Source organism: Bufo gargarizans, chromosome 5, assembly GCF_014858855.1.
Source record: "Bufo gargarizans isolate SCDJY-AF-19 chromosome 5, ASM1485885v1, whole genome shotgun sequence".
Taxonomy (NCBI): Eukaryota; Metazoa; Chordata; class Amphibia; order Anura; family Bufonidae; genus Bufo; species Bufo gargarizans.
Genome location: NC_058084.1, coordinates 136,456,500 through 136,480,119, shown reverse-complemented (window position 1 = coordinate 136,480,119; position 23,620 = coordinate 136,456,500). Strand labels below are relative to the sequence as shown.

At 41.6% G+C, this 23,620-nt stretch overlaps 1 protein-coding gene across 6 annotated transcripts in view; it reads left to right on the top strand.

Annotated features, from left to right (window-relative positions):
* The window catches only part of GREB1L (GREB1 like retinoic acid receptor coactivator), a 115,902-nt gene that overhangs the window by 69,448 nt on the left and 22,834 nt on the right, over positions 1–23,620 (top strand). For all 6 annotated transcript variants that reach the window (XM_044294469.1, XM_044294470.1, XM_044294468.1 and 3 more), the window contains exons 14-17: positions 4,693–4,821; positions 6,437–6,571; positions 14,438–14,635; positions 22,752–22,932. In XM_044294469.1, coding sequence (XP_044150404.1) covers positions 4,693–4,821; positions 6,437–6,571; positions 14,438–14,635; positions 22,752–22,932 — 643 coding nt within the window. The remainder of the gene's footprint in view (positions 1–4,692; positions 4,822–6,436; positions 6,572–14,437; positions 14,636–22,751; positions 22,933–23,620) is intronic.

The window sequence follows — 23,620 nt, the reverse complement described above, 5'->3', positions numbered from 1 at the left end:
CCAGAGAGTGGGGAGCTAGTCTTATTTTTCCACTGTGTTATACACTTCTCATATCAGCTGCACTAGCTGAGCAAGATGGAAATAGCTTACGGAAAGTTCATTTACTGACTTGCAATTCATTTCACTGGAGTGCTTAATGCTTGTGTAGCATATAACTGACGCAAGAGTTTCTCACACTGCTCGTGTGTGTGTGTGTAAAAAAAAAAAAAAAAAAAAAAAAATATATATATATATATATATATATATATATATATATATACAGTACAGACCAAAAGTTTGGACACACCTTCTCATTCAAAGAGTTTTCTTTATTTTCATGACTATGAAAATTGTAGATTCACACTGAAGGCATCAAAACTATGAATTAACACATGTGGAATTATATACCTAACAAAAAAGTGTGAAACAACTGAAAATATGTCATATTCTAGGTTCTTCAAAGTAGCCACGTTTTGCTTTGATTACTGCTTTGCACACTCTTGGCATTCTCTTGATGAGCTTCAAGAGGTAGTCACCTGAAATGGTTTTCACTTCACAGGTGTGCCCTGTCAGGTTTAATAAGTGGGATTTCTTGCCTTATAAATGGGGTTGGGACCATCAGTTGCGTTGTGGAGAAGTCAGGTGGATACACAGCTGATAGTCCTACTGAATAGACTGTTAGAATTTGTATTATGGCAAAAAAAGCAGCTAAGTAAAGAAAAACGAGTGGCCATCATTACTTTAAGAAATGAAGGTCAGTCAGTCCGAAAACTTTGAAAGTGTCCCCAAGTGCAGTCACAAAAGCCATCAAGCGCTACAAAGAAACTGGCTCACATGCGGACCGCCCCAGGAAAGGAAGACCAAGAATCACCTCTGCTGCGGAGGATAAGTTCATCCAAGTCACCAGCCTCAGAAATCGCAGGTTAGCAGCAGCTCAGATTAGAGACCAGGTCAATGCCACACAGAGTTCTAGCAGCAGACACATCTCTAGAACAACTGTTAAGAGGAGACTGTGTGAATCAGGCCTTCATGGTAGAATATCTGCTAGGAAACCACTGCTAAGGACAGACAACAAGCAGAAGAGACTTGTTTGGGCTAAAGAACACAAGGAATGGACATTAGACCAGTGAAAATCTGTGCTTTGGTCTGATGAGTCCAAATTTGAGATCTTTGGTTCCAACCACCGTGTCTTTGTGCGACGCAGAAAAGGTGAACGGATGGACTCTACATGACTGGTTCCCACCGTGAAGCATGAAGGAGGGGGTGTGATGGTGTGAGGGTGCTTTGCTGGTGACACTGTTGGGGATTTATTCAAAATTGAAGGCATACTGAACCAGCATGGCTACCACAGCATCTTGCAGCAGCATGCTATTCCATCCGGTTTGCGTTTAGTTGGACCATCATTTATTTTTCCACAGGACAATGACCCCAAACACACCTCCAGGCTGTGTAAGGGCTATTTGACCATGAAGGAGAGTGATGGGGTGGTGCGCCAGATGACCTGGCCTCCACAGTCACCGGACCTGAACCCAATCGAGATGGTTTGGGGTCAGCTTGACCGCAGAGCGAAGGCAAAAGGGCCAACAAGTGCTAAGCATCTCTGGGAACTCCTTCAAGACTGTTGGAAGACCATTTCAGATGACTACCTCTTGAAGCTCATCAAGAGAATGCCAAGAGTGTGCAAAGCAGTAATCAAAGCAAAAGGTGGCTACTTTGAAGAACCTAGAATATGACATATTTTCAGTTGTTTCACACTTTTCTGTTATGTATATAATTCCACATGTGTTAATTCATAGTTTTGATGCCTTCAGTGTGAATCTACAATTTTCATAGTCATGAAAATAAAGAAAACTCTTTGAATGAGAAGGTGTGTCCAAACGTTTGGTCTGTAGTGTATATGTATATGTATGTATGTGTGTGTGTGTGTGTGTGTATATATATGTATGTATGTATGTATATATATATATATATATATATATATATATATATATATATATATATATATTAGATAAATGAGTACACCGCAGCACATCAAATGGTGAAAAAAACTGTGGGATCCTTTATCCACCCAAGCAGCGACGTTTCGGTCCGCTTGCTGGGACCATTTTCAAGCCAGGCTTGAAAATGGTCCCAGCAAGCGGACCGAAACGTCGCTGCTTGGGTGAATAAAGGATCCCACAGTTTTTTTTTTTTCACCATTTGATGTGCTGCGGTGTACTCATTTATCTATTCTGGATTTGACACTGTGGTAGAGTGTTGACATCGATGGCACTCAAGTACTTGCTACAAGGTGTGCTGCCCTGAACTCCCGTTGCGCTATATATATATATGTATGTATATATTATATATATATATATATATATATATATATATATATATATATGAAAAAAATCGGACTGCACTCCAAGTGTATCTTCTCAAAAGATGTTTTTAATCACCCATATGATGGCAAAAGCGACGTTTCGGCTCAAGCATGAGCCTTTTTCAAGCGAAACGTCGCTTTTGCCATCATATGGGTGCTGAAAAAGGCTCATGCTTGAGCCGAAACGTCGCTTTTGCCATCATATGGGTGATTAAAAACATCTTTTGAGAAGATACGCTTGGAGTGCAGTCCGATTTTTTTTTTTTTTTTTTTTTTTTTTTTTTTTTCTTTTCATTTTTATAATTGGGTAAGCACCTGTTACCATACTTGGATTTTGCACCCGTTTTTCCCTTTGTACCATTTGAGGGTGGTGCTGCCAGTGGTTTCTTATATATATACGCACGCACACACACACACACACAGACACTGTCCACTCAGAAAAGGAAAGGTCACCGGAATTACATGGCTCAATTCATTGTATACTGGACGGAGCTAGTTACTGCAGCACTGCTCCCGCTATAGTGAAAGGGAGCAGTGCTGCTGTTACAAGCTCTGTCCACTGCACAACAGACAAAGCTGTGTAGTTCCAGCATCTGAGCTACCTTGAAATAATTGATCACTTGGGTGTTGGACTCCTGCAGAGCAGATAATGATGGCCTGTTTTTTTTTTTTGTTTTTTTTTGGATACTGGATGTCGCCTATTAATCTGTATATTGCGTTATGGCCTCGGTCCTCCTTGCATTGGTGTAGTGACCTTGACCTCACTTCTTGCAATCTTCTATCACTGTGTTTGAAAACATCACATTCATGTTTTATCTATGGATATCTACTTTTCAATCTGGGGGTTTAAGAATTCTATTATATAGTGTATTTTTGGTAATTATTTTTTAGTTTGTTATGCACAGAGTATATATTACTGTGTTTTAGGAAATTACTGTCAGCTACAATACAATGTCTAATCTAGAATCACTGCAATGGTAATGAGGTTTTTATCTCCATCTTTAAAGGGAACCTGTCGCCTGCACTGTGCTGTGTTCTCGGAGGACAGAATAGAGTAGTGCTAGTGACAGACCCGCTGATTTCCGCAGTCTGTCACTTCTGGCAGTTGATACTTTTAGGCCCCTTTTACATGATCAGTGAAGAACTGGTGGTTGTTCGTGCAAGTTCAAACAATTTCTTCTGCGATTTTGTTCAGTGTTTGTTTTCTTCATGAATTTGAAGAAAAACTGAGGAATAACGCTTGACTTCTCATAGTAGTCATCAGAGAAAAATGCATTGCGTCCTGATGTCTTCCTTTTTTTCACGTGGCTCCATTCATTTCTATGGGGCAAGGACTGCATTAAAAATAGACAATATAGAACATGCCGTAATTCTTCCTGAATGCAAAGATGATCATTGAAAAACAACGCTTTTGTGCACAAACTCATTGAAATGAATGGGTGAGGTTTCAGTCCGGAGACTGTCTGCAAAATGCAACACATCTGGATGAAAACCGCTCTCATGTGAGATTACCCTAATAGTTTTGTGCATAGGAAAGAAACCCATAAGTCATGAGGTAGGGGCAGTGAGCGTCATCGGACTCCTCTCCCTTGCAGTGCTAACGTGTGCTGCGGGGTACGGCATGTCAGTTCTCTAAGAGTACTGATTGCCATCACAGAAATGACAGACCACAGAAATCGGGGCTTCTGTCACCACCCTATGGTGTCCGCAGTGACTGCAGCCAGGCATGGGATTCAGCCGGTTCTCTCAGGTTCTCCAGATCCGGTTGTTAAAATTACAGCTGGGTCGGAGATCCGGCTGAATCCCGATCCGGTGCTCTGGCGGCAGCAGCTGGAGTTGAGCGCTTCCATTCCATAGTTTAGCTCCTTAAGCTTTTTAAAAGTTGGGTGGTATGTGTGTGAAGGTGTATTTATGTATGTGTACCATGTATTTGTGTGTATGTGTGTGGCATATATATATATATATATGGTGTATGTATATGTAAACATGTGTCGTGACGCTACGTGTCCGCCGTTGAGTAGGGAACCTGTTAAAAATTAGAATCCCACCACTGACGGCAGCATACTACAGGTTACCTTTAACCTTGAAAAGTTATTAGTGTCGCCATGGTGAGATCACCAGATTCTAGTTCAGAACGCAAATTAGCACAATCTGCCGGCAGTCAGGTTTGTTCAGCACAATGACCTCTCTTGTGATTACATGTCGTGGCACCGTGACTTCAGTAGAAGGGATTGTGCCGGTTTAGTGTTCTCCTCTGTTTGCTCATGTTGTAATGATCACTGACAGTCACCATGTCAGCTGGCACTAATCGTTTTTTGCAGTGTGATGGTTTATTATTATTATTTTTTCAGGAAAATACCAGTCCCGAGTTCTTGCTGAGAGTATGCTGACTACAAGTGAATTCCTGAAGGAGATTAGCTATGAGCTAATCACAGGTAAAGTCAGCTTCTTGGCCTCACACTTCAAAAACACATCTATGGGTAAGTAGTTTTCATGGCTTCCTTAGATGAACGAAAATAAACGTATTGCTCAGCCAACAAAATGGTTATGGTGAAAAGGAGATTCCTGAGAGGAATATGTTCCTGGGGTCCTGTCGTGGGAGCTGCCCCCTGAATGAAGTCGCAGATCATATTCAGTGCAAAGAGAAACCTTTATGCTCACACAGGCAGCCCTTTTCTTGGGGGGTACTGTAAGTTTTAGTGGTACACGAGTTACAAGAGCGTTGTGGTTTATTTCGCATTTAGTGGGTATCTTGCTTTTATGGTCTGCCCAAGATCTGCTCTTGCCTGAACCTTCTTTACCTCTGTTGGTTTGAGTAGATTGCTCCCTGCTAGCATGCCGCCCAAGTATGTGTTCTTCCCAGGGCTGCACCACCCCCTTGTATAATGAGACCAGGCAACTCTGTGGTCTCTGCGAACATAAGGCCGCTACCTGTTTCCAAAATGAAAGGGGCTGTCTCACCTCAGCAAATGGCATAGTAGACACGTTACTACAGTTAATACAATTCTCCATATTGCTTCCTTTGCTGTCTGGATTCATTTTTCCATCACACTTCTATACACACATATACACTGCTCATATCCATCATGGTTATGGCCATCCTGCAGCAGTGGCCATGCTTGCACACTATAGGAAAAAGCACCAGCCTATGTGCAGCCCTGGCCACCAGAGAGGCCTGCTCCTTTTTCTATAGTTTGTCTGGGTTGTCTGCTTTTTTTTTATTTATATTGATGACCTATCCTCGGGATAGAGCATCAATATCAGATCGATGGGGTTCAGACTCCCAGCACCCCCACTGATCAATTGTTTGAAGAGAATGCAGCGCTTGTTCGAGTGCTGCATTCTCTTCACTGTTTACCAAGGCAGTGCTCTCTTCATACAGCTGATCAGCAGGGGTGCTGGGAGTCGGCCTGCTACCGATCTGATATGCTCATCAATATAAAAAACAAGACAAAAACAAAATACTTAGGCTACTTTCACACCTGCGTTCGGTGCTGATCCGTCTTGTATCTGCACAGACGGATCCGCACGATAATGCAAACGCTTGTATCTGTTCAGAACGGATCCGTTTGCATTATTCTTTTTAAAAAAAAGTAAGTCAAAATGGATCTTTTGAAAGTCAATGGGGGACGGATGCATTTTCAATTGCACCATATTGTGTCAGCGAAAACGGATCCGTCCCCATTGACTTACATAGTAAGTCAGGACGGATCAGTTTGGCTCAGTTTCGTCAGGTGGACACCAAAACGCTGCAAGCAGCGTTTTGGTGTCCACCTCAAAAGCGGAACGGAGACCAAACACAGCCAAACTGATGCATTCTGAACGGATCCTTATCCATTCAGAATGCATTGGGGCTGAACTGATTCGTTTTGGGCCGCTTGTGAGATCTCTGAAACGGATCTCACAAGCGGACCCAGAAACGGCAGTGTGAAAGTAGCCTAAGCCGACAACCTCATTAAGAATACCACTTAACTTAAAACTGGTTCCAGAATGTCCGAACATGAAATCTGGCTGTGTGTTATTGGTTATTTTGTTTTGAGTATTATTTTTTTATTCCTGTTTTTTTTTTAATTTTTTTATTTGTTTATTAACTAGGTGATGATTTGGACAAGCTGTTGGAGAGGATTCAAAAAAAGAGAGGAGATAATGTTATTATTCCTTTTAATGGGGGGGTGAAAGAATGTGTCTCGTCCATGGAGGCAGCCAGCATGATCCCCACACAGGGCAGAGGTACTTTTTTTTTGTTTTTCTTATTCAAAAGATTTTAAACTGTATAAAACTGGAAAATAAGTGCGCAGACCACACAAGTTGTTTGGTTATATCTTTGGCGTTTTGCAAATTTACCAGTTACAGTCAGCTGTATGACAAGACGTGGAGATACTGATAATATAAGGACATGCAATTGATAGGAAATTAGGTGGAGAATATAATTAAAAGGTTGACCACGATTCTTAAAAAAGGTTGACCACGTAACTAGTGGCGCATCTACATGTCATATTGTTAGACTATCAATGCAGATGTCCTCATGGGTTGATATTCCTAATTTAATGTTTACTTGCAAATCTGCCATCGCCTGCTTCCTGGTGCTGTGTTTTTGGGATGCAGGTAGGAGCAGACCTACATGTAACCATAAATCGGGCATATTACACCATTGGACATCTACAGCTCATGTTCAGCTAGCAATAGATAGTGGCCTATCCCTTTTAAGTTAATTCCTTATAGTAATTTTTTTTTGCCTATATTTGAAAATGGCAAATTCACTGATAAAGAAAATTATTATTGGTGCACGTCTCAACTGTAAAAATGATCACAGTATTCTAGGACACTAAAAACTAATAGACTTAATTATTACTCGTTAAAAACGGGGGAATATATCACAAAACACTTCTCAAACAATTATTTTGCACACTCGAACATTGACCGATTTGGCCTTCACCCAAATCGGATAATTTGTGTGACACAAAGAAACTGGGTAGGTGGTATGGGTTTATATAGGCATAAGAGCCCTAAAAGTCAATGTCTCATATGGGCTGGAAATATACCAGACCCAAGAGATAGGATTCTTGTAGTAATGTTTATATAAAGAAATGCTGGTTTAGTGTTAACCATCAAATCAAGAGCTCACCGCAGTTCCTTATCCACCTGCCCACCACTAACTGTCGCTCCTAAGTGTGGCTTCTAACGCTGGGTTCACACCTGAGCGTTCGGAAACGAGCGCTCTGTATGCGCGATTGTACGGGCGTTTACAATCGCGCATACAGAGATTGCCGTTCACACATTGTCGCGCGTTCCCGAATTTCTATGTGCGGGAACGCGCGACAAACGCCCAAAAAAAAGCTCAAGCACTTGTTTGAGCGTCGGGCGTTTTACAGCGCGATCGTACGCGCTGTAAAACGCCCAGGTGAGAACCATTCCCATAGGGAATCATTGGTTCTTGCCTGTTGTGCGTTTTACAGCGCGTAGGAACGCGCTGTAAAACGCTCAGGTGTGAACCCAGCCTCAGGCTCGACGAGTTTCCTCGTAGATGATTCATCAGGAGCATTTGACTGAACAGATTGTGGAACTCGGAGTGGTAAAATAACAAACAGACGCTGCCACACTGGTGTTGTCTCTTGGGTCTGGTATATTTCCAGCCCATTTGAGACATTGACCTTTTAGGGCTCTTATGCCTATATAAACCTACCCAGTTTCTTTGTGTCACACAAATTATACGATTTTGGGTGGATTTTAAATGTAATCGGTCAATGTTCGAGTGTGCAAAAAAATTGTTTGAGAAGTGTTTTGGGATTTATATTCCCCCGTTTTTAACGGGTAATAAGTCTATTAGTTTTTAGCGTCCTAATATACCGTGATCATATTTACAGTTGAGACGTGCACCAATAATAATTTTCTTTATCTGTGAATTTGATAATTTCCACTCAGGGATGGCAGGTTTCCTTGCTAGTGGCATAAATAGGTAACAGTGGAACAGCGAAGCCAAACTAGTGTTTTCAGTGGCTCAACTACCAAATACGAGCCCGGTAGTGACACTAACAGGGGCCTTTAAAAATCTGACACGTGCTTATAAAGAAAATATTCAGGGATGGTGGAAAATTCAGACCCTGGACACCTATTTGAAGAATAAAATTGTGCTCAGAGGACTCCCCTCAGCACGTTTTGAGTTTACAAAGAAATGGGAGACTGAATCCATTGAGTCCTCCCTTCGTCTTATGCGCCTCCTATTAGAAGAAGAAAAATTCCTCTTTGAGACTTGTACGGTTTCTCTGCAGGGGCAGATTGAATTAATTCTCCACACACACACAGAGTTTGCTCGTAAAGAGCAAGCCTTGGAACAGGCAGTACAGAAATACACTGCCCAATTAAAAGAGAAGAAACACTTTGTATCTGAGGGACACAGCCGACTTAAGGGAGGGACGGCTCTTCGATTATAAAGCTAAACCTGTGTGAGCCCTTGAGGCCGACACAGAGCCGTCCTCATCAGAAAGTGAAGTAGAGGCTGAATCGAATGTGAACACCAGATATTCCAGACCGCCATCTTTCAGGAGTCGTTCAAATAGCGGGCAGCCACGATGAGTGGTTAAGGGATAGTTTTTTAGGTCATGGAGTTCCAATCTCGAATTATTTACTGAGAGAAAGGAAGGATGGCCAAAAACATCACTTTCACCTAGAGTGGGCACTGATGAAATGCAAATTGTAAATTTATCAGATAGGGCACTCACAGAAGCAGAAATTAGCATCTTAAAAAAGGGCCTTTCTTTTGTTCCTAATCATGCTTTTGATTTGTTTGGTTTGGTAAAAGACCTTAATCTATTTGTGAGGAAATAAAAATGGAAGAAGTTTTTTATACATCACGACAGACGTCGGTGTATGGAATTGGGTATAGACACTGCAGATTTGGCAGACGTGAGGAACCTTGTAGATATAATGTGTGAGAATGAGAGAGTTCCTGTCGAAGGGCCTTTTACATCTATGAAAACCCATTCCCAATTAAATCCTCCCATCACTGATACTACTCCAATTTGATGTTTTTTTTATTTTTTTTATTTTTTTTATTAGTTGTTGAGGACTAGGCATGGTTAGAAGGTTTTAAGTTTGGTAATAACCTCACCAAGGAAGAATTGGAGGGCCTGTTAACTTTGGAAGGAGATACTGCTATAGTAATCAAGGCAGCTGACAAGGAGGGGGAGGGGGGGGTGTGTGCGCAACATTGTGGTATTGGGCAACCAGCAATACCTCAGTATGTGTTTGGATATCTTGAAAGACAGAAGTTGCTATGGGTTACTGTCAGGTAATCCTACTGAACAGTATAGTCTGGAATAAAAAAAATCTCCTTACATCTGCCCTAGCATCTAACCTTATAAGCAAGGCCAAATATCAAGCCTTGCTACCTAAATGTCCACAGTTAGCTTGCTTTTACAGCCTGCCAAAATTCATAAGGGCTTACAGCCTTTGAGAGGCAGACCAATTGTTTCAGGCACCAACAGTCTTACTCACCAGATCAGTAATTATGTTGACTGTTCTTAAACCCTTTGTGTCATCTCTGCCCTCCTATGTGAGAGATTCAATGGAAATTGTAAGCAAACTAGATGACCTCTACGTCGATAGTGACACTTGGCTCGCAAGCCTCAATGTGGAGGCCCTCTTTAGTTCCATTCCTCATGGGGAGGGCATTGAGTCAATGTTGTTTTCTGCAGACAAGAGGGAAAGCAGATCCCATAATGAATTTGTTATTGATCTGTTGAAGTTCATTCCGCATCATAATGTATTTTTTTTCAATCGTTCAATCGTCGCTTCTACCATCAGCTCAGGGGCTTTGCCATGGGAAGTCCATGTGCGCCATCTTACGCCAATTTATACCTGGGCTGGTGGGAGAAGAAATTTGTTTTTGGAGACAAGCTAGCAGAATGGTCCTCCCACATTTCTTTGTGGCTAAGATACATCAACGACGTGCTGATATTTTGGACAGGAACAGTGCATGAATTTGAGAAGTTTGTTCAGGTCCTAAACATCAACAAATGTCGCCCGTTTCTTACATCAGAGATCAATTCCACTCAAATTACTTTTTTGGATCTTATCATGATGAAAGCTGATGATGGCAGGATCCATACTAGTTTGTTCCGTAAGAAGACTGCGACCAACAGTTTATTACACTGGGATAGCTGCCATCCCCTCCCTTTAAACAATATGAAACAAACAGCAGGGGGCACACCTATGAGTATAATAAAGGAGTGCAGGCCTTGGTATCAAAAAACGAACATGAACTCAACCAAGTAAAGAAATACCACAGCTAGACCGCACCTCCAAAGATGAAACATAATTTTTTGAAACATACTGGTTAAAAACATAAATTCATGAAACAATCCCCACTAGTGGGTAGAATCATGTGCAAAATGCATCCGGTACCACCATCAAATGATCAATGTATAAGATGGTCAAAGATGTGACATGCAAATGCATAAAATCTATCAAATGATATACTTATCAGAAACACAGTGGTGGCACACGGGAAATGGAAACCCACAGGGGGGAAAGAAAACCCTCACGTGTATCGCTAGAGCATGTACTAGCTTCCTCAGAGGTCCAATCCCTTTAAAGAGAGGGATTCCAAAAGGGCAGTATTTTAGTGTTCGCTGTAACTTTTCCTCAATTGCAGACTTCAAAACAAAAGCCAGGATCTTGAGAATAGGTTCCTCAGACGTGGATATCCTCACAAAAGATTCTAAAATCGGCGTATCAGCAGTTGTCGGCACGTACGCGAGAATCCCTGCCTAATCCCAGGGATAAACACACGGAGGATGAACAGATACACCTAGTGGCGTCTTTTGATGCGGCTAACGGACCAATTCGAGACATTTTATGTAAACATTGGAGTGTTCTAAAAATGGACACTGACATTGAACATCTGGTGGGGGATCACCCCACTGTTACGTACCGTAGAGGAAGAAATCTAAAGGACTGTTTGAGAAATGTTTTGTGATATATTCCCCCGTTTTTAACGAGTAATAATAAAGTCTATTTGTTTTTAGCGTGCTAGTATGCTGTGATATATTATATATTTGAAAATGGGTGGATGATTTTCTAGGTATATTTTTTTTGAAGTCACTCCTGTCCTGGCTCTAACTTCTTTTTTTGCAAGGACTGTTATTATGACCTACAGCCTCACTTGACTCTCAGTCAGACCAGTCACTATGAACAGGGAGAGAGAGCATGAGTTACTCAATTACAGCTTCACACATTACACTGATACATGCAATGCTCTTCAGTGGGCTAGGCGTATCAAGAGAACAACTCCGCTGCCATGCTGGTATCCCAATTCTACTAATCTACTGTTTTACTAACAGATAATATTTCCTTTACAACAGCAGTAAACTAAAGAATGAATTACTGTATATCAGTTTTATCTCTCTATACTGTCTGCTAAAGAAGGACTATAATTTTTATTTAATTTTAAATGGTATATAACTTTCAAAATGAAAAATAAAAACAACAAAAAATCTTAAATTCTGCTGTTCAGAAATGATATTTTACTTGCCTGCACGAATGACCGTTTCACCCGATGAACAAGCTGCACCTTGAGATGGAAGGTTATTAGGAACAAGCATTCATCCCTAATAATCTGCCCATCAATTGGACTGTGTAAACCTGCCATTAGATAGGCTACCTAGACCTGTTCCAGATTTATCACAGTGACTTCCATTACATTCCACAACAATAGTATTCTATGGGGGTAAAGGTGAATTTACAGGGCTCAATATTCGGGCAGATTACCTGGAACAAACATTCCTGCGAATGCTCGTTCTTGACAATCTGCCCATCTCTAAATGTGAAAAAGTCCAGCAGTTATACCCTGTTCAATGATTAGATAACTCAATTTAATGAGAATAAACTAACTTATACATAGTCAATAGGGTGGGCCATGACACAGTTAGACACACTCAGACCCTTTTCTCCATATTGACGGTGGTACCATGCGCTAGATGTTGGGTAGCTCCATATTGTAGGAGCCATACTCTGCGGGACCGCTCTGCATTGGCAGTCACTCTCAGCTTTACCTATGTATGTTCAGGGCTATTACCCCTGATGCCCTCCCATGAGCATTCTCACAATTTATCACTTTGTGACTTGGTGCCCTCTGTGACTTCAGAGATTTGCACTTTATGTGCATTGGTCATACCCCATCGTCTATTCCTCTGTCAAGTGACCGTATGTACTTCGCCATTTGGCACACATTTATTTATTTTCCGGCATATTATGTATGGGTCTGTTGTCTTTACGTAATTTCCAAACGCAATTTTAAATTACGCATCATTATTGGACGAGGCCTATTTATCATGATTGGCCCCTTGTCTGTAGTATACCTACTTCGTATTACCCCCTGATGATCCCACTCGGTGGGTCAAACGCATCGGGGTTGTAGTGTATCATATTTACATCACAAAATTATCTAATCAGTGTGTTTATGTGCGTGTGTTTGTCTGCGTATTTTACCCACTAGGTTGACCCTGTACCTCCTGGCGATCCGTCACGAGGGCTGTATACAGTGGACACCTTCTTTCCTTTCCGTGATATCTGTGCTGGTCATCCGGTGGGGGGCCACTCTGACACTAGTTTCTCTCCACCTGTCACCTCATCAGGGTTAGACAGGAGGTGAGGCTAGGCACGAGGACAGGGAGTCCCCACCACTAGGGGACGTCCCTGGGCAGAGGACCAGAGTAGGGCAGTAGTGGCAGGGACAACCTCCCCACCACTCACGTAGTGTGTCTAACTGTGTCATGGCCCACCCTATTGACTATGTATAAGTTAGTTTATTCTGATTAAATTGAGTTCTCTAATCATTGAACAGGGTATAACTGCTGGACTTTTTGATTTCTTTACTATTACCCTTATTTTGTATAAATTGGTATCCTTACTGCTGGACTTTCATCTCTAAATGTGCCGCCAATCATCCGAGGAACAAGAAAAACAATCGTTCATTTGGTGATCAGGTCATTCGCGCAGGCACTTAAATTATCGTTTCTGGGGGGCAGATTGTGCGGTCTAAACGGCGATCTACTGCCTAGAAACAATGCAGCTGTATGAGGACGAGCAATAGTGATCCCTTGTTCTTATTACTGTGAAAGAGATCACCGCATGTAAATGCGCTGCCGCCTTCACTGATTGAGCAGCCGGCTGTCAGGAAGGAACGCTTCCTTCACAACAATCAGCTGCTCCTCGGCCCGTGTAAACCCGCCTAAATTCACACAGCAGTTTTCTGACTGCCAGTGAATAACTGACTTCAGAAAATAGAACGTATTCTATTTTGTCTATTTTAACTTGCCAACAGCCCCTATATAATTAAAGGGGACTGTTTTTAACATCCGTTTCTAAGAAAGGCATCATTTAAAAAATTTCCATTAAAAAATTTACAGTTTTGCCGTTTTTTAACTGACTCTTTTTTTCCACTATCATGTGAATGTAAGCCTTAGGGCTGTTTCACACCAGCGGATGCCGTGTGAGACATCCGCTCCGTGAATGACAGCCAAGACCCGATGCGGACAGCAGAGACACGGACCATTAACATGACTGATAATGCTCCGTGCCTCTCGGTGACCTCTTTACTACGAAATCACAGTGACAACTTTATCTCACTGTGATTTTGTAGTAAAGAGAGGCACGGAGCATTATCAATCATGTGCTTCTGCTGTCCGCATCGGGTCTTGGCTGTCATTCACGGAGCGGATGTCACGCACTGCATCGGCTCGTGTGAAACAGCCCTTAGACTGGATGATAAATGCGGTAGAGGAATAGACACTTTTTGCTGGCTCTATACCAACTATTGAGACTGATTTTTATGTCTGAGAAGTTTTGGTGTATAATGGTATGTCTTAGACCCACACCCTTCCCTTGAAGCTTCTGCTGTCCTACCCCCTTTCTAAGCATGTTAGGGAAAAAATATAGAAACCGTAGATATGCTGAATTGTGCCCAATTTTGTGCCACTTTTTAGACTTTTTTTTTTTTGGCTTAGACACATTAGAAAATCTGGGCCATGGAGTTTGTGTACAGTCTAGATTAGAAGCAAACAATCTAAATGAAGATCTTTTATGTATATGTTACAGGCTACAGCACAGACAGCCTTCAGATATGCCAGTCTCAGCTGATGGTTGCTCGGAAGCTTCTGTCCCAGGTGTGTGCCATTGCAGATAGTGGGAGTCAATGTCTGGATCTGGGCCGTTTCAGTAAAGTGGATTTCCTGATTGTTGTCCCTCGCTCAGAAGTTTTGGTACAACAGACCCTGCAAAGGATTAGGCTTTCAGGTAAGCTCTTGATACTACAGAAAATTACACACAATATTTGAAAGAAGAAAATTTAATGGACTGTTAATAGTCTAATTTAATTTTTTTTTAAGCATTGTTACATAGGTTATAATACACATGTCCTTCATATTCAACTTTTCTTACTTTAACTGTAAGGAATCCTTTCCTGTATAGGGGGCTAAGCTGCCTTTCCTCCACATCCAAAGAATGTCATTGGGAAGAAAATTATGTGCCAGTTTATACTGATTATACATATGCTTGTACATGTAAATGAAATCACATTTAAGGTGTATTTTATTTCTAACCTTAACGAGCCAGATTTTCACATGACCTCCATATCAGCATGGCTTCATGTCACTTTGGGATGCATAGGAGGTTCGGAGGTTCACTTTCATGCAGGGCAATAACCACAAACATGCTGAAGCTTCACTGGAATAATTTAAGGGGGAACAAGCTTCAAGACCTGTAATTGCCGCAAAAGTGGATTCACAGAGTATTGACTTTCAGGGGTTGAATACATGCACATTAACCCCTAAAGTACCCACGCCCATTTTTTGTTTTGCATTTTTTGTTTTTCCTCCCCGTGTTCCAATAGCCATAACTTTTTACATTTTCATATAGCTATATAGACGGCTTTTTTTGTGGGATAAGTTGTATTTTTGAGGGCACGGTTTAATTTACCATGTCTATTATTGGAAAATGGGGAAAAGCCCCACAATTCTGCCAAGGTTTTGGGGGTTTTGACATCACTGTATTCACTGTGCACTAAAAATAACATTCTTATTTTACGGCTCAATACTAGGGATGAGCGAATCAACTTCAGATAAAACATCCAAAGTCTATTTGCATAAAACTTTGTTCCAATACTGTACGGAGCAGGAGCTCCATACAGTATTGCAAGTTATTGTTTTGCAAAGTCTCGCTGGACTTCGGGTAATTTCATAAATTGTTTTTTCCCCAACGGCAATGACAGGAGGGTATCCCTGCTCCCTTGACACTAAACAACATTGGAGCTCCAGATTAAAAAGGCCTCCTCTCCTTGCCTAAGCCAGTGTTGTTTTCTGTCCTCGGATAGCGCGGATGCTCCTGACAGTACCAAGAAGATCTTCGCACGGCCTTGTTGTGTTCCCCTTTTTGGGAGGGCCGCTGCAGAGGTTAGGGGCTCTGGGGATGCAATAGACCCCTTCTCCATCCTTCGGCATAAGCCCTTCGATGGAAGGCAGCCCCGGGCTTCTTACCCCCCCTCAGAGGTTCTGTATCTGTCACGGCAAGCAACTAAGCAGGCGGGGCCTTCTCTAGGGCGGAGGATGTCCCGGAACGGAGTAAAGTCACGACGCTGTGTGCATAGTGAAGCACGCGTGGCGTCCCCGCGTTTAAGCTCTCATGGCGGGGGAATTTAAAATGCTGAACCACTACGTCATCTGGTGGTGTGATTCCATAATCCAGTATGTCGGCTCCTCTGACAGATGTGGCCTGTAAGCCGCCTCTCCTGTATGCTTCCATAATAAATCTTGGATGTGAGGCTCTACTCCTTGTGTATTCACTTATAGGTGCTGGTGGTGGAGGTAAATAAATACAAAAAAATTACTAGCCTTTTTTAAATGTTTGATTGTTTTAGGGCAGGGAAACCTCCACCTCCAGGACGCAGGGAGGAGACACAGGAGGCAAAAAGTGTGCTATATGCAGGAAGTCCTTTGTCTCAAAATCCAAGAAGTCCCCCTCTTTTCTGGACTCCATAAGGAGTATGATTAGAAAAGAAGTAAATACGGTGGTGGAATCAAGGCTACCTCCTTTATCTCCTCAAGCTTCCACCTCCCATAGTTCCCATTTACATGAATTTGAGGCGGATGAAGAGGAGATCCTTGATAATAGCTCGGACTCCTCCGATAACTGTTATGGTAGACGGGTTATTCCTTCCAGAAGAATCGCGGAGTCTTATAAAAACAATAAGGGCCACTATGGATATAGAATATCCTAAAGAGAGCCAGTCGATACAGGATCAAATGTTTCAGGGTCTGGGTGAGAGAAAAAAAAACGCGTCTTTCCAGTACATAATAGTATCAAAAACCGAATCTCTAGGGAATGGAAAGATCCAGAGAAAAGAGCCCCTGTTACAAGCTCTTTTAAAAGTAAGTACTCTTTTGAGGACTCTGATGTGATTCTGTGGAACAGGACCCCCAGAGTTGACGCACAGTAAATAAAAAAAAATCCTCCCTTCTGTTTGGGGATATGGGCTTACTACGTGATCCTATGGACAAAAAATTTGAAAGCCTGCTTAAAAAATCATGGGAGACCAATACTGTGATGTTTAGACCCAGTATTTCTTCAACCTGTAAGGCTAGATCCTTAGCAGTATGGTTAGGTAAATTAGAGGATCACTTGGCAACTGGAACTCCTAGAAAGGAGATTTTAGCATCCCTACCAAAGTTGAAGCAAGCAACAAACTTCTTAGCAGATGCTTCAGCTGATTTAGTAAGACTATCAGCCAGATCTGCTGCCATCTCCAACGCAACAAGAAGGGCCATCTGGCTCCGTTCCTGGTTAGGTGATACGGCATCAAAAAATCGTCTGCGTTCCATCCCCTGTGAAGGAGACAGTTGGTTTATTTATTTATTTATTTATTTATTTTTTGGATCAGTCCTTGATGACATCCTCGAAAAAGCCTCTGGTAGGAAAAAAAGGCTTCCCTACAGAGAGCAAATTTTTAAAACGGAGGCGGTCCTTTCAAAGCCAGAGAAATGGACAGAAAGCAGACCAGAAGAGCGGAAACTGGCAGCCCTCAAGAGGAAAAGGGAGAGGATTCCTCTTTAAACCGGACAAGCCAGCCAAATCCACTCAATGACGCCAAAGGACAGGTAGGAACAAGGCTAACAAAAAAGTGGGAGAAAATAGGAACTTCTCTTTCAATTCTAAATTCCATCCAAAGAGGATTCAGCCTAGAGTTCAATACTTGTCCACAAGATTTTTACGTAATCAACAAACCACTGTCACTAGAGACAGAAATATCAGTGCTTCTCCAAAAACAAGTCTTGACTCCAGTTCCAGATCACCAACAAAAAAGAGGATTTTATTCTCCAGTACTTCTGGTCCAAAAGGCGGACCAATCCTAAATCTAAAGAAATTAAACAAATACTTAACTTACAAAAAATTCAAGATGAAGACCATCATGTCTACCATAAACCTCCTTCCTCAGAATTCTTACATGGTAACTATGGATTTACAAGATGCATGTTATCATGTACCAATCCTCCAGAAACACCAGAAATGCCTGCAAATTTCTGTTTACATAGGAACCCGCCTTTGTCATTTCCAATTCCAGGCCCTGCCCTTTGGAGTATCCTGTGCTCCACGAATCTTCTCAAAAGTGATATCCGAAGTGATCAGTTACCACCATCTACAAGGAATCCTGATAATACCCTATCTGGACAACTTCCTAATCGCAGCCAAAACAGAAGACAAACCACTAGCTCAATTGGACCAGGTACAGGAAGTCTTCCTCTCCTTAGGATGGTTCATAAATCACAAAGTAAGATTTCGTGCCAGGTCAGCAAAAAGTATTTTTGGGAGTTCTCCTGTATTCATACCTTCAAATGTCCTTCATCCCACAAGAAAAACAGGTGACCATACATCAAAAGATCTGTTTTGCAGGTTAAAAGCTTCCACCATCAGAAACATCATGATGGTCTTAGGTCAGCTATTCCCGCAGTCCGATGGGCGCAGAGTCATACAAGGGTCCTACAGTCCTTTTCTTCTAGATTCCTGGGAATGTACTCAAACCTCCTTAAAAAGGAAGGTAAGGCTTCCATTAAATGTACTACAGTCCTTGGCCTGGTGGAAGCTAAAGGAAAATCTACTGGCGTCAAAAAGATCTGTCAGTGGTCACTGCAGAGGCTGGGGTGGTCACACGTCAAACCTGATGGTCCAGGGAGTTTGGAACAACTCCATGGCGGCTACCTCATAAAATAAAAAATAACCTTTGGCGGTTTTCGAAGGTCTTTTGGCTTTTCATTCAAAAATACCCCAAAATCATGTAGAAATGTTATCTGACTATATAACTACGGTTGCATACATAAACAAATGGGGACACTCAGAGCAAATCTCTAGCTTCAGTCGCAAGAAGGATTTTTCTCTGGGCAGACAAAAGACTGACTACCTTATCAGCGGTCCATCTAAAGGGAAGCGAAAATCTAGTGGCCGATTTCTTGAGCAGGCAGTCAATAAAGGAAGGGGACTGGGCCTTGAATCCCAAAGTATTTCAACAAATCGCAGAAAAATGGGGTGTTCCAATACTGGACTTGTTTGCAGACCGGAGCAACAGGAAGGTACAGAGATTTTGTTCTCTGTAGTCACAGGATCAGCCAGAGATTCTAGATGCCCTAACTCGTCCGTGGCCACAGGTATTGCTATACGCATTTCCCCCCTTCAGCTTAATTCTGAGAACCCTAATGAAAGTGGCGGAAGAACAGGCGCAGGTAATCATGATTGCGCCCTACTGGCCAAAAAGGGCCTGGTTTTCCATGCTTCTCAAACTGTCAAGAGGGGAATACTGGACTCTCCCAGCACTTCCAGATCTGTTCCCAGGGTCTGATTCACCACCCCAGGGTTGCTCAACTTGGGCTGACAGCTTGGAGATTGAACGTCTAGCGCTAAGCGAAAAGGGTCTCTCGGATCCAGTAATCTCCACGATACTGAGGGGTAGGAAAGAAATAACATCAAAAATTTATCTTGGAGCCTGGAAGGCATTCCTTGCATTTAGGCCTAGTTCACGCGAACGTTTTTTTTGCGGGTGTACGGGCCGTTTTTTTGTGTTCCGTATACGGAACCATTCATTTCAATGGTTCCGCAAAAAAAACGGAATGTGTTCCGTATGCATTCCGTTTCCGTTCCGTTGAAAGATAGCTTGTCCTATATTTGGCCGTAAATCACGGGTTGTGGCTCCATTCAAGTCAATGGGTCCGCAAAAAAAACGGAACACATACGGAAATGCATCCGTATGTCTTCCGTTTCCGTTCTGTTTTTTCGGAATCATCTATTGAAAATGTTATGCCCAGCCCAATTTTTTCTATGTAATTACTGTATATGCCATACGGAAAAACGGAAAGGAAACGGAAACACAACGGAACTTAAAAACGGAACAACGGATCCGTGAAAAACGGACCGCAAAAAACAATAAAAGCCATACGGTCGTGTGAACTAGGCCTTACGGAGAGAGAAAAATGCCAGAATTCCCTTCAGAGCATTCCAATCATTTTGGACTTGCTACAATCAGGGTTGAACAAGGGGCTCAAACCCTCTACTCTCAAGGTGCCGATATCGGCCCTAAGTATTTTTTTGGGGTACAAAATTGGCAAAACATCCTTTAGACAAACAATACTCTAAAGGTGCAGTTAGAATCTTTCCAACAATACTTCCTACCATTCCAACATGGGACTTAAATTTAGTTCTCCAAGTCTCCTTTCAAACCCATAAATGCAATCTCCATGAACTACTTGTCATTAAAAAACGCTTTTCTTCTAGCCATAACTGCTAGAAGGGAGAGTGAGATCCAGGCCTTCTCTTGTCGTGCACCGTATCTAAAAGTTTTAGATGACTGTATAATCCTAAAGCATTGCCCAGCATTCCTTCCAAAAGTAGTTTTAAAATTCCATTGTAATCTGGAAGTTGTTCTACCATCCTTCTGTGATTCTCCTACCACAAACTAAGAGGGAAAGTTCCACAATCTGGATATAAGACGCTGTCTGCTATGTTATCTGGAGAGAACAAAGGACATCAGACAGTCAGACTACCTCTTCGTTCAGTTCCAGGGTCCAAATAAAGGTCTAGCAGCCAGGAAGCCTACGATTGCTCTGTGGATAAGAGACGCTATCTATCTTTGTTATACCATCAAGGATCTTACTCCCCCAGCAGAACTCAAGGCCCACTCGACTAGGGCAATGTCAACCTCCTGGGCAGAAAATGTCGCTATACCATTGAACGGATCTGTAAAGCGGCTGCCTTGGCTAATCCTTCTTTTTTTTTTTTTTTAAAGCACTACAGGCTGGATGTGACCCATAATCAGGACTTGTCCTTTGGGTGTAGAATTCTTTCTACAGTAGTCCCTGTTCATTCTCTGTTAATCCTCCTGTCAGTGCCGTTGGGGAGGCGCCAGGGAAAAGGGTAAATTACTCTTACCGGTAATTGGTTTTTCCAATACAACTCCCCAACGGCACTGGGAGTTTTTTTCCCACCCTTGTTTGGTTATTTTATTGGTAAAAGTAGGAATTACCAGTACCTTGGTGGATTATTTTATGTTGAATTAATAATAATTTTTTCTTGCATCATTTTCCGTGTCCTTGGCTATTCACTGGCTTAGGTAAGGAGAGGAGGCTTTTTTTAATCTCGAGCTCCAGTGTTGTTTCCTTTCCAGCTGTCAGTGCTGTTGGGGAGGCTATTTAAAAAAAAAAAAATTGCCGGTGAGAGTAATTTACCCTTTTACAGCACAAATTAATTTATGAAGTTTTTACGCAAAGTCTCGCGAGACTTTGCAAAGCCAAAACTTCGGCTCATTGGAGCCAATACATTGCAGGAGCTCCATACAGTGTTGGAACGAATTTTTATGCGAATCGATTTCGGATGTTTCATCCGAAGTATATTCGCTCATCCCTACTCGATATGAACACAGCGATACTAAACTTGTGTGTGTGTATGTGTGTATATATAGATATATATATATATATATATATATTTATTTTTTACTACTTGCAAAGAAAATTTCGATTTATATTTTTTTTATTATTTTTTTGTCATTTTCTGACAGACATAATTTTTATATTCCCATCCACAGAGCCATAAGAGGGCTTGTCTTTTGCAGGATGAATTGTAGTTTTTATTGGTACCATTTTGGTGGTACGTACGACTTTTTGATCACTGTTATTCAAATTTTTAGGGTGGATTTAAAAAATTTTTTTTTTTTTATTATGGCGTTTACTGCACAGGAATTTTTTAAAAATATTTTAATAGTTCAGACATTTTTGGATGCTACAGTACCTGATCGGTTTATTTTTTTTATTAATAATATAATTTTATATGTAAAATAGGGAAAGGGGGGGTTAAACTAATTAATGTTTTTAATGCTTTTTTTTTTTTTTTTTTTTTTTTTTTTTTCCCCTACTTTTCATTTAAAAAGTATTATTCCCCTTAGGAGGCTAGAACTTGGGATCCTATTGTCCTATTCCCCTTAACAGAGATCTGTTAGGGTGAATAGGATTTTCACATGCTCCCTGTTGCGCTGTGCTTTGTGGACACAGCAGCAGGGCGCTTACCATGGAAGGCTTCACCAGCGTGCAGGCTGCCCTGGTAACTCATCAGTGCCCCACGATATCAGAATTAGAGGGAGCCACATCCTTCTGCGCTGCCTCACAGGTGCCGCAATCAGCATTGATCACGGCACGTGATGGGTTAAATGACAGGGTTCAGAGGGACTGCCGGTCCCTGTCATTGCGGCTGGGTGCCTGCTGTATGATGCAGCTGGCATCCGCTGCATATGGTGCAGGCTCACTGCAGCAGCCAGCTACATACATTACCTCAACCACCGTGATGTACGGGTACGTCCTGCTGGTTGAAGGGGTTAAATGTATCTTTTTATTTTTTTCTCCATTTTTGTTGATCACAATATAAAAATATTTTGGACCTTTTAAAGTGGTCGGCATGTTGTGTAAATCAAATGGTATAAACCCCCCCAAATAAAAATTCATTTTAACGCCTTGTTCTAATGCAACAAAATTGGAAAAACAAGTAGGGGGGGAGGGTGTGAATACTTTCTCAAAACTCTGTGGTCGCATGCTTTTCCACCCTTTTCTAGCTCTCCTGTATCCTTTTTACAAAACTGAATTCCATATTTGAAATGTGGTATTACAGGAGGGGGGATATTACGTTGGAATCAGGTGTATTTTTTTTTTTTTTTTTTTTTTTAAATCTTTCTAGACAAACTAAAATTGTATCTGCTTTTGCAGCTGCTGCTTGACATTGAGGACTGCTCCTTAGCTTCTTCTCTTTTTCTGTTTTTAAGCATGAGTAGTGAAAAAATAAAATTATATATATATAAAAATTTAATTACATTTTTCTTTTATTTTTACAGGGGTTTTAACAGATTTGGGGCTAGAGGACTCTGCATGTGCAAATCAGCGAGCTGACAAATGTATACTCCGACTTGATGGAGATGTACAAGCCAAATTTGATGCATTTATGAGAAAAGTGAAGGAAAATCCTTACACGCTGTTTGTTCTTATACATGATAATAGCCATGTGGACCTAACAAGGTAACTTTACTGAGATACAGACGACACCTGGTAGATAGCATTTGTCCAGCTTGTTTTAATTAGTGTAAACGCTACAACCACCGAATTGACACGTTATCCAAAAATGGCCAGATTTACCAATCCTATAGTTTGTGTAAGCTTAGATGGGCTATGTAGACCTGCACCAGATTTATCACAGGGGCTCGGGCTGGAAGATAAATCTGGCACAGAGAGAGACCCTTTTCTCTGTCTCTATACCAACTATTGGTTGGCTTACTTTGAGACAGATTAATACACCAGAATTGAGCTGAACTTTGGCGCAAAATGGCACAATTTAGGCACCTTCCTTTGCCCAGGAAGCCATGCTCCCAAACCATAGATGCGCTAATGTGCGCTTTTTTTTTTTTTTTTTTTTTGGACAGAATATTTGCACTAATATGTTAGTAAATCTGGGTCCATGTGTCAGCTAGATTTTGAGATTTCCTGTTGATGATAAAGTTTTTTTTACTCCTGTAGAAGTCTAATTGGCTTCTAAAGTATACAGGGGGTCATTTATCAAACTGGTGTAAAGTAGAACTGGCGTATTTGCCCATAGCAACCTATCAGATTCCACCTTTCATTTTGGACAGTTTCTTTGGAAAATGAAAGGAGGATCTGATTGGTTGCTATGGGCACTAGGGCTTCTCTACTTTACACCAGTTTGATAAAT